Source organism: Podarcis raffonei, chromosome 5, assembly GCF_027172205.1.
Source record: "Podarcis raffonei isolate rPodRaf1 chromosome 5, rPodRaf1.pri, whole genome shotgun sequence".
NCBI classification, from domain to species: Eukaryota; Metazoa; Chordata; class Lepidosauria; order Squamata; family Lacertidae; genus Podarcis; species Podarcis raffonei.
In genome coordinates, this window is record NC_070606.1 from 5,199,261 (window position 1) to 5,211,587 (window position 12,327).

At 42.1% G+C, this 12,327-nt stretch overlaps 1 protein-coding gene across 1 annotated transcript in view; it reads right to left on the reverse strand.

Annotated features, from left to right (window-relative positions):
* Positions 1 to 9,654: 9,654 nt before the first annotated feature.
* Positions 9,655 to 12,327, reverse strand: part of PCLO (piccolo presynaptic cytomatrix protein) — a 204,764-nt gene continuing 202,091 nt past the window's right edge. Inside the window, exon 25 of the mRNA XM_053387679.1 lies at positions 9,655 to 11,945. Coding sequence (XP_053243654.1) covers positions 11,805 to 11,945 — 141 coding nt within the window. The 3' untranslated portion in view covers positions 9,655 to 11,804. The remainder of the gene's footprint in view (positions 11,946 to 12,327) is intronic.

Consider the following 12,327-nt stretch of genomic DNA (forward strand, 5'->3'; position numbering starts at 1 on the left):
AAGCTGGTTCTGGTGACTTTCCTGCCGAAAGGAGTCAGTCCTTTTTTTTGGAGGGGGGGGGGCTTTGTTTGCAACATTATTACAATGAAGTTCTTGAGAAAGAGACCTTGGCAGCCTGAAATGAATGCAGCAAGCATTTCAGACATCTTAACATGAGGTCAGGACCACTTAGAAAGAGCAAGCTACGCCCTTCTTTCTCCAATTAAGGCTGGCACAAAACATTATATTCAAGGCCCCGGCTAATGGACTATCTACCTTGTGTTACTTCATCTCCACCAGGATCAAGTGCATTTGTTCAAAACTGGCATGGTTCCATCCAAGGGAGAATGTCCCTGAACATAATTGCACAGCTGAGAAAACTCTCTCTTCCATTAGGAGTGTGGTCGTAAGATACCAAAAAGGCTTTTGACAGGAGGCCCAAGAGGCCGTGAGGCTCATCACCCCAATTCTACGAGTTTGTGGGCGGGAGGGTAGACTGCATGCCTGAGTCTCCTAACTCCTGGATTCAGTATGGATTTGTTATGAGAATTTTAAGGTCTTATATATAAAATAAAAGGTAAAGGTAAAGGGACCCCTGACCCCCTGACTGTTAAGTCCAGTCACGGACGACTCTGGAGTTGCGGCGCTCATCTCGCTTTACTGGCCGAGGGAGCCGACGTTTGTCCGCAGACAGTTTTTCCTGGTCATGTGGCCAGAGAAGCGCATGGAAATGCCATTTACCTTCCCGTCGGAGTGGTACCTATTTATCTACTTGCACTTTGATGTGCTTTCGAACTGCTAGGTTGGCAGGAGATGTTCACAAATGTACCAATAGATGTTCACAAATGTACCAATAGATGTTCACAAATGTACCAAGATAAAATAGATAAAATAAATAAATGTTCACAAATGTACCAAGCAAACACATACATAAATATACAAACCACATGTCTGAAACCCACAGAAAAAGTCCTGAAACTGAAGGAAGAGCCAAATAGAATTTATTCTGAACCACTAAATTGAGCAGAAAACAACCAAGATTGCAGATGTATCTAAGCTTGAAAACAAAGGGATGTGAAAAGGGAAAATTTCCCTCTGCAGTAATTTGCAGTTCACCCAAGAGGTAAAAAGTTTACACTGCCCCAGCCTAGGAACTTGTAAAGAGTGAACTGTGAGTGAACTAAGCCCACCTGACCTGACCAGTTGAACCACTAGAGGAAGTTGACAAGTCATCAAAGGGGAAGTTGAAAGACTGTTTGAAGATCAGAGCCTTCAGAATTGGTTGATTGCCAAATTGTATCCTGTGCATCCCGAGTCGTAAATTATGTAAAAAAGCTGGGTTTTAATTGCTCCTACGTCATGAGGGGCTTGCCTTTCGAAGTGTATAAATAGTCTGGTCTGAATTGCATACATTGCCTCAGTCCATTGGGACTGGGGACTGGCTGTACAGCTATATAAAATAAAGGTGATTTTTCCTCAAATCCTTGATTAAATTTTATTGTCTAAGGGACTCTTGCTTCAAAACCATTTTGTCTCTCCCAAAATGACCTCAAATATTTCTCTGCAAGGTCAAAGGAAATGGGAATCGCCCCCATTGTCTCTTTGTTCACAAATCCTGTTTTAAGGGTAGGTCTGTGTATGAATAGGGTGAGCCTTGTGACCTGTGATCTAGATTCAGGAATTAAGTAGTTATCGTAACAAAAGAATGGCCAGGTAAACCCATCGGCAGGTTTCCTGCCAGAAAGGAGAAAAACCAACACACTCAGATTTCTGTTGTAGTCCGCCCCCATCTCTGATGTATGTATGTATGATGTATTGGGGAGTGCTCTTGGGCTACACACCTTCTGTGGTGTATGTATGATGTTTCTGGGGGTGGTCTTGGACTCCAGGGTGGGCAATTTAAAATGTCTATATAAGAGCTTGTACCCATGGCTCGGGTCCCTCCCTCCCCCCAGGTGTGTGTGGGGAGCACCCTGTAGCAACAGCTTTAATAAAGATCAGGTTTACTAGCTGCTTTGCTTCTCAATATTCTCTGGTTGGTCTCTGTTATCTTCTCCTACTGATAAAGAACCTACAAAAGGACTCTATATGGGCTCTTGGGTACCCCATAAGGCAGGCATGTCTTCAGGGGCCTAATCCAGCCCACTGGTCGATTTAATCCAGCCCCCATGGCAGTATATGTCCTGAGGTAGTATTGTATTGAACTTTATTACGGCCATTGGCCCATCACACGACAGTTTCCCATACCAACATAATGTACTTAAACCTCCAAATTTAAAACCGCCAAAACTTACAAAAAAACAGACAAGAACCAAAGCAAAACAAAAACAAAAGACCAACATAATACATTACAGTAAATTTGTAACATAAACATCGCCCTCTACTCATAAATTAGTAGAAGACATCAGTGGTGATATCACCTAATTACATCCTAAAACATAGATAATAGTTTAGAGGGATTATTCGAGCCGCACAGGAGTCCGTTTCTCCTCTTTAGGGATAGAACGCTGATCAAGAATCTGGCAACCATGAGTGATCTTAGGGGGTCATCATCATTTAATAGATATCTCAGTTTGGCTTCATTCGTATCATCGGCAATTCCCTTTAGATATTGAGCAAGAAACTTGCTCCTGGCCGATGAGTGAAATGCACAATCAAAAATTAACCTGAGGTAGTATCCTAAAAAAAGCTTGATGACTTTGGTTGGCCCTCATGCATGTTCACGTCATCAAATCTGGCCCTCTTTGAAAAAAGTTTGAGCACCCTGCCATAAGGGAAAAGGAGCAGTTTCCCCCCTGCATAACAGATTCAGTTCCTGGAATAGCCAGGCTAGCTTGCTGGTGATGTCATGGCCTTCTAAGTATGGCCCATTAAGGTAACAAAGGAAGTGGCTCTGTGTCAGACAGCAAACAGGAGCTCGCTGGTAGAAAGACAAAGGCCAGACTGGAGAGTTGAGTTATGTGAGCTGGAGGCTGGCAGGCTGCAGAACTAGGAGACAGAGCCAGGCCCGATTTCTGTTGGAATCCAAGGCTGGGACCAAGAGAGAGAAGCAAGACCCATTTTTGCGCTGTTAATGCTGTGAACCCCACCATAGGCTCAGGTTGTATTTATGTGTAAATAAACCATATATTACACATTGTCCCTTAATATAAGGAAACACCAACCTGGGATAAGTGCCTGGAATCCCACATGGCTCAGATATTGGGGTGGCATGCAACAATATATTTAAATCACTATTGTGCTGCTCTAGCAGTCATTGAGAATGCTGGGAACTGTAGTTTGTTAAGGGTGCTGGGAATGGTTGCTCTGTAAGGTCAGAACCTACAGCCCCCAAGATTCTCCATGGCTGTTCAAGTGGTCAAGTATTTGGAATGTGTTGATAGATGATAGATTAGATAGATAGATAGATAGATAGATAGATAGATAGATAGATGATAGATAGATGATAAATAGATAGATAGATAGATGATAGATAGATGATAGATAGATAGATAGATAGATAGATAGATAGATAGATAAAGGTAAAGGTAAAAGGACCCCTGACCATTAGGTCCAGTTGTGGCCGACTCTGGGGTTGCGGCGCTCATCTCACTTTATTGGCCGTACAGCTTCCGGGTCATGTGGCCAGCATGACTAAGCCGCTTCTGGTGAACCAGAGCAGCACACGGAAATGCCGTTTACCTTCCCGCTGGAGCGGTACCTATTTATCTACTTGCACTTTGTGCTATCGAACTGCTAGGTTGGCAGGAGCAGGGACCGAGCAATGGGTGCTCACTCCGTCGCGGGGATTCGAACCGCCAACCTTCTGATCAGCAAGCCTTAGGCTCAGTGGTTTAACCCACAGCGCCACCCACGTCCCAGGCAGATAGATAGATAGTAGGTTATAAATAACCATGTATGTATTTGGATAATAAAACTTATAAAAGCATATATGGAATTGTAGTTGTTGTTTGCATATATAGAGGCAGTGATTTTTTCTTTAAAATGTTTAGGGGTACTCTCATTTTGACTCAAGAAAATTACCGGGAAAGAAATGGAAGCTGTCGTCAGAGGTGGAAACAATGAAACTGACCAATCATAGATACATAGAACTGAGTTCGCTGTAGTAGAGAAGAAGCTTTTTTTTATATATAATTTTTTTTACTCTTCTCCTGTTAGACTCACAAAATGTTTAGGGTATGCACCACTTGCATCCCCTCAGAAAAAAGCACTGTATACAGGTATAATATGCTTCTCCCCTTTTTATTTTTTAAAAATCCATTCACTTTTTATTTCCATTTCATTTTGTTCAGCTCAAATAGTCTTAATTTTTTTTAAAACAAAGAACTCTTCAAGTGGTATAAAAGTGCTTTAAATGTGTTCTACAAATGTCACCTTTCTGAATCTCCCTCCCATCAGGTGAGTAAAATATATATAGTGGGTTATAAATAACCATGTATGTGTTTGGATAATAATACTTATATAAGCATTGTAGCTGTTTGCATATATAGAGTATGTATGCATTTCCCTCTCCCTTTTTATTTATTTTTAAAAACCCATTCACTTTATTTCCATTTTAATTTTTCCCCCAACTGAAATATTCTTTTTTTAAAAATTAACAAAGGACTGTTAAAAGTGCTTTATAAAAGTGCTTTAAAAGTATGCTGCAAATGTCACCTCTCTGAATCTCCCTCCTCTCAGTTGAGTGAAATGGTGTTTTCCACCACCTAGAATACTAGTCACACCAGAGCAGCTCCTTCTCCAGCGTTTGAAGGAGGCGGCCAGAGTGGGGAGTCTCCTTGGGCCCAAGAGAGTCAGGCCAAGGGCAATCCAGAGGCAGGAGGACAATGGATGTCACTTACCTTTGTGCCACAGGCTTCCCTGCAGCTGCACAGTGAAGTCAGAGATGCCTGCACTTGCCCCTCTCTCTATCCTCCAACCAAGGAAAAAGAAGCCTTAGGACAGCTCACCATCACATTTCAGCCAGGCAAAAGCACTCAGGGAGGAGAGGGAAGAGGAAGCTTGGCCAAGTCAGAGTTCTGAGGGCCAGACAGAGAGGGATGGAGGGCCACATTCCCTAGTCTGGACTAGGACACCACAGTATTACCTTCTTCAGGCATTTCTGAGAATATGCCAGATACAGCTCCCCTTTGGCCCCAATGCTGGATTTGAATGTGTGATCAGCTGACTTGCGACTGGCCCCATTTCCCCTCTACAGGGATGAGAGTTTGGTCTATTGGGGTTCCTACCCGTGTTAAACGAGCTCATCTATGGTCACTTCCATCCCATACATTCAAGGCACAATACTTTCCCCAAAGAATCTTGGGAATTGTACTTCACCCCCTGCCAGAGCTACAATTCCCAGCACCCACAGCAAACTACAGTTCCCATAATTCTTGGGGGGGGGGATAGTCAACTGTTCTTTGGGGGAATATATGGTGTGGCTGTGTCCTTAATCTGTATGTTCATAGCATGCCCTCCTGACCGAAGTCCACCATGCACTGGTGTTCCAGCCGAGGGGCTAAGCAGCATCTTCTCTGAAACCCTCTTGTGTGTGACTGAAAAAGGTGCACTGCTAGTGCGTTGCAGTGCTCACATTCTAATGTGCCACAAAACTGTCTTTTCAGTAACAGAACTCACAAGTACTCTTGAGCCAGCTAGCAAAATACTCCCATGCTTAGCTGTTTCCAACATGTTCCACTAGAGAACTTCTTACTTGTTTTGATCCGCCTGCTGCTGGATTCTCCCACAGAAACTGGAAATCATAGAACTGCAAAGGGACCCCTGTGCGTCATCAAGTCCAAACCCTGCAGTACAGGAACCCTGCCCACAGCCATCCCTGGGTGGGCTCGAACCACTGACCTACTGTGTCGTCCCTAGCTCTGACCAAGCAGCTGCAAACCCCAGATCACAGGTGCAAGACCAGATGCAGCAATACAGTGCCTGAAATTGTTTTCTGGTAATAGGTATTTGCACAAGCACAACCTATCCTGCCCAAGCTAAGAAGCGAGATGGGCTCATTTCAATGGGCCTCCTATACCTGTTCATGCCATTGTTATCCAGACCTGAAAGGTCTCATGTAAAGGCTGATAGTTTGAAAACTGGAGGTAGACACATTGCCCAGAATGAGGAGGCAGGCGAGAGTTAGCAGTTTAATGGAATCATGTAGACCCTTATAGGCTCCATGTGCTACCTGATCCCTGCTGAGTTAGATGTAAGACTACCCTATGAGTATCTGCAACGCAGTTCCTTACTTGGGCAAGAACTATAGTGTTGCAGAGAGCATGGTGGCTGGGACTTGCTGCTGGAGTTCCCCATTTACGTTCTCTGGCTGCCTAACCCCTCAGTGCAGTAGAGGAATTGGCCTTAGACAAGGGTGTCTAATCAGAGCCTACATCAAGGAAGCATGACGCATGCTTTAGGACATCCTCAGTCACAATGAGCATCGCTGCTGAAATTCTGAACTGGTCATTACATAAATCAAGTCTACTTGTTTGTAAGTCTCAAATGCATACAAGTCCTGACTTTGATCCAATGAACTCTAATATCTACAATAAACAGGTATTTCTGCTGATGTTTCAATTTGCTCCCCAGCTTCTTCCTGCGATGGTTCCAAGTCGATTGGCTAATATCACAGGGGTTATGTTTAACTCATCAGAAAAGGGTGCATCATGACACAACATCATGGTGCACAGGGTTGTAGAAGAGCACCATATTGCAAAGAGCAGACTACTCAGCCTTATGTGGAATGGTTGAAGGAGCCGAGTGGGTTTAACCCGGAAAAGAAGAGACTGAGAGGAGATAAGATAGCCATCTTCAAATATCTCAAGGGCTTTCATGTGGACCAGGAGGCAATGGCTTCAAGTTACAAGAAGGAGATTCCGTCTAAACATCAGGAAGAACTTTCTGACAGTGTAGCGGACTCCCTCGGAAGATTGTGGACTATGTCAGGGAATGCTATCATTGAGATTCTTGCATTGACTCAATGTCCCTTCCAACTCTACAATTCTCTGATTCTTCCAAGATATTCTATTCCACTACACAGGAATCAGCTGGCATTCCATAACTGCAGAGAATATTTAGTCTTCATTACACTGCTTCTTTTTTTGGAGGGGGGTGTTTCTCCTTACCCCCCCCCCCGTTTTATACTTCTGCCATCATTAAGGTCCCCTCCCATTCCATTCAGGCAGGCACCTCAAACTGAAATTATTTCAACTGTAAACCAATTGTCCCACTTCACAGATGCTTCTCCATTTCTTGTGCTAGAGTTACTGACGTATTTGCTAGCTGCAGCAGGAGTATTTAGTAGTGGGAAAGGACCCCAAACTAGATATTTTAAATATTTATTAGCCAGACTGGATTAAACAGCCTTTATACAACACAATTTGCATAAGTTCTCAAGATACGTCCTGTATACAATCACAAAACCATGACATGGATTTTATACACAGAGTGAAAATCGAGACCGATTTACAAGCATTTATTCCCCTCTTTATACAGTTTGTTAAGTTCGTTTTGTTTGCTTTGTTTTGTACAACTTTTGGAACAAATTTTGTATCTTTCTTTTCTTGGAGGATTAGAAGGCGAAAAACAAAGAATAATTAATTATTCATTCAAGTGAAAAAGAAATATTAATAAACCACCATTGACACATGCAACATTCACCGTGGAAATATATTACATCTCCCCAAAGACTACTGATGGTGGCTGCTGCATTTTAAATTTTATGCCCGGAGTAGTTGTTCTCTTCAGTCACCCCCATCGCACCCTCTCCAGTGCCAGGGATGCTGTACATGTTGTCTGGTAGCTTGTCAGCGACGGCTGAGCACCTGCCCCAGCCACTTGACATCTATACAAGACATGGTTCACGTGGAGGGAGGGAGACATGCTTGGGACGCCAGGGGGAATTTGGAATCCAAACCTGGTTTGCTGCTCAATACAAAAATGCATATTTACAAATTAAGAAAACAGCTTTCTTCAGATCACCTAGTCCAAGTTCATGATATATATATTATATTATATATATATATATTATATATATAGCACATATTTTAAAACCCATTAGTGTGTTCATTATTTTGTCAAAGAATTAATCAGAGAAAACATCAAAATGCAACTTATGATTTAAAGAGAGAGTATCCAGATTTTATTATTTTAGTCTAACAGCATCTTCTAACTCAAGAGATTGGTCCTGCATTGGAAATTGACTCGGATGCGTGAAGCGCCTCCTTCATGTGAAGCCAGTAGATCCTTCAGTTTCTTCACCACTGAGAATATTTGATTATTTCCCCATCACATATAGATATATGTATGTACATATATAGACACTCAAGGGGGACTGTGGGCTCTTAGCAAGGGAAATAAAGCACTTGGTACAGTATCAGGTATGATTTAAATAAAAAGATAAAAAATATACTATTAACATCTGTATGAAATCTCCAGGAAACTAAACGCTAATTAAATAATTCTATATTGAGCAATATATAAGAAGTGTTTACATTTTACTTCTTTGTCCTGACAGAAAGAAGCAATATCAGCTGGTTACCAGCTACATTACTAACCCTCCCCACCCGACTGCCCCAAACAATCAACTATTAGGCATATAGAAAAGGAACTCAGTTTACAACGAGGTTCCTGGAAATGTCTCCCGTGTGCACACAATGAGGTACCCTAATTCTTCTCCTATGTATTGAAAACAGTGGTACAAGTTTAAGTGGTGGGGCGGTGAGTGGACACTGATAAAAAGCCACAGCATTTATATTGCTCCTGGATACTATCCCTTTAAAGGATGATCATAACAACAAAACAGATCAATGTTCATCGCAGGAACTCACACACCTTGTTTGGATCCAGGGAAATAAAGCAAGATCTGGCCATCAGTCACAAGAACGAAGGAAAGAAACCATCCCTTTCGAGGAACAACCTATCATTTGTTAAATACACACACACCCTGTGCTTTAGCTCATACTTCAAGCTTGTTTTTTCTCTCTGTACATGGCTTTTTGTACAACACAACTTATATCTCTAGCTTGGCAGACTTGTGGGCAATATCTAGATCTATATAGTAAATATCTATAGCTCTATAGCAAATAAAGCGCATTGTGCCATGAACAATCCATACCTTTAAAGAAACCCACAATTGGAGAACATTCATCTATTCCAAGTTAAGAGGCCTGGCCACATTTAAGTGCTTCTGTCTGACAGAAGAAACAAAGAAACAAACAAAGAAAGAAAAATATTCTCCCCCCCCCCCAAAATAAAACAACAAAGAGGGAAAACAGATATGGTGAAGTATTCATACATTTTCACAAATACCCAAAGTCCCTGTGAATTTTTTTTCCTTTAAAAAAATAATTGCCACAAGAAGGGTTTTTGTTGCCTTCGTTCATAAAAAGAAAACTGCATTTAAACGTGATTCATTGTTGCATAGAATGATTCCAGTACAACCCAGACATTTGGTCAAAAGGAACTTGGCACACTCTGCAGACGTCTTCGGTCTCAGCACTGATGCATTCGTGGCTCGGGGAACGTCAAACCCCTTCACTAGCTCTTTGTGAGATGCAGGATACAATGAAGAGAGATTCTAACCCTAATGACCTTCAACATGCTGTTGCTAGCAGAACCTGCCTTTCCTCACAAGCACAAATTCCCGCAAACATTCGCTGGTGCATTTGACTTGTGGAGAGCTTGTGGAGCACCATCGCCCTGGGACCTGATGCCCGGCGGCAGAAGTTGCTGAACAAGGGGCAGCTGAAGCCACAACAGCAACGCTGTGAATAAATAATTGCAAATAAATATCTGCTATTAACACAAAGCTGTTCCTTGCTTCTCAATTTGTCATCCAATCCACCGAACAGCATGTGGCAACGGCAGTCTTGCTTTATCAATTAATAGTGATAATTAGAGGTTTACTAGCAAGCCTCTCACTTGGCGCTTGCTGCTGGTGGAAATCTCCATGGCAACCGCTATACGATTCACCACCTTTGTCATAAATCTTAGCAAGAACAAAATTGCCAGCCATTTGTGCAAAATTGCATATATCACTTTTTTTTTTAAAAAAAGACTTTGCTTAGCAATTGAAATCCGCTGTTTCAGAAAATACAAACCCAGATGCCATGAGATTTTTAAAGGGAGGATAAGGGAGATGTGGTATTTGGTAGCAGGCAATTTCCACATGACACAGCACTTTGGGCAGGAGGGCAGCGCTATTGCTCCAAAGAATTGGACTGAAATTGATATTTCTAGGAGACAGGTGGATGAAATCTGAGTAAGAACACCAAATTATATTCATATGCTCTACTTCCTCCCAATCATTACCCATTTTACAGTCGGGATAAAATGTGCGGATATTTCTGGGATAGCTCAGTCAGGAGAGCACAAGACTCTTAATCTCAGGATTCGAGCCCAAGACGGGGCAGAAGTTTCCTGCATTGCAAGGGGTTGGACTACGTGACCTTTGCGGTTCCTTCCAGCTCCACAACTCTATGATTCTTCTGCACATACCTGCTGCTCCTACTGTTTAACCATTTCAGCTTCAAGGAACAGTTTGGCATAGTGCAATTACATGCCCATTTTCAATCAAAATACTGTAACATAAAGCAAATCAACACAACAAGGGACTAATTGTGTTTCCATTTTTTGTTTCTGGACGCCACCAATGCAGTTTCATGTTCCATGCCTTTAAGAAAGCTTGTAGCTCACGGCAATGAATGCTGCCAAGTTAGGAATGGATATTCATTTTATATGCAGTGCTTGACCTTACAATCCAAAGTCTGTCTTTCAATGATCTCCTTCAATGCTTTGTGAGCAGAATGTTTGGAACTGCATGCAGATGAGAAGGAGCCTGTAGCACACGGTCACATAAACAGCATCACTTGTTCTGACATGTGGACTATTTCATACAGTTGGAAACAGTGACTCCTTGAAGTTCACAAAGGCAAGACAAACAGATAGTGAAGCCACAATATTCACCTCAGTGCTCAAAAGCCCTTAGAACCGACGCCATTTTAGCAAAACTATGGAAAACAGTCGTTCACAGTAGGCTGAATCGCAATCTCTTCTACACCATAAAAGCAATTTCTCTTTTCCTGATATGGCTCCAACTGCACCCTTTACTCTTTCCAAAATGACAACTATTCTTGTGCTTTATGTACTTTACAGTCCGAGATGGTAATTCTCCAAGACTAACATGGGAAAAGACAGAGATTACTATTCTCAGTTTAAACGCCAAAGCATATAATTAGCAAAGAGGGAAAAAATAACATGAAAGAGAAACATTGCCACCATTTAAATTAAAAACTAATTACCCCACCATTTGCCTCCTGGGGCATCATCTCACCACAGCAAATATATTCTTACATTAAGACCATGGATCTTCAGATAAGTCTTCAGATAAGGGAGAACTGGAAAGGCAGTTGTTTCAGGTACTTTTGCATATCATGATCTCTTAGGCGATTGCACCGTGAGCCAGATTGCTCTCGCAGAAAGATTCTGCCTCCAGCTGCAGCCAAATTCTCTCCATTAACACCTGCCTTCAACTGCATGGTGTTATTATTCCTCTTCAGATTCTAACATCACAGAACCCTCACACAAGTCTCCTTTTTCAAGCAGACTCATTTTAATTTCTGGGCTTAGGGGTGGTTGGTTTATTAAGCTCTGCTGATTTGTTTTTAAAAAACACAGCAAAACAAGTTGACTAGCCCTCATGAAAGTGTGCTAAATAGCCCAGAACTTTCTCCTCCTACTTCATATTCTGAAAGCCTAGCTAAACACAATATCAAAGTAGAGTCTTGGAATCCTACAAGCAGACTTTGCCAAGGCTTGATGGCCCAAGAAGAAATCTTTCCTCAATGTGTTTGTGTTGAGCTGACCAAAAGTTTGTGCCAGTTTACTATTCTTTTCCTGAGGTCCACTTTGTCAAGCCAGATATATGCCTCACCAATCAAGGTCTTCTTCATAAACTTTCCTCCATTGGAAACAAGGAGTATCTGGGAAAAGAACAGAGGGTTGGACAGATATTCACTGTTATGGTAAAAAGATCTAAAGCCCTGGAACATGGCCCTGATCATTGCTGCAGAAGGTGTGGCATGCTGTCTGTTTGCTATGGGAACCAAGATCGTGTCACAAAATGCACCCAACACTTACTGTGGCTGCACATTCCAAGGGACGATGAATGGCTTTGGACAAGTTGTGTCCCTGAGATCTCCTGACACATTTCCATGTATAGGTTGTCCATATACATATAATTTATTGTTATACGTGTCTTGTTATAATGTCTACAGTGGTACCTCGGGTTAAGTACTTAATTCGTTCCGGAGGTCTGTACTTAACCTGAAACTGTTCTTAACCTGAAGCACCACTTTAGCTAAT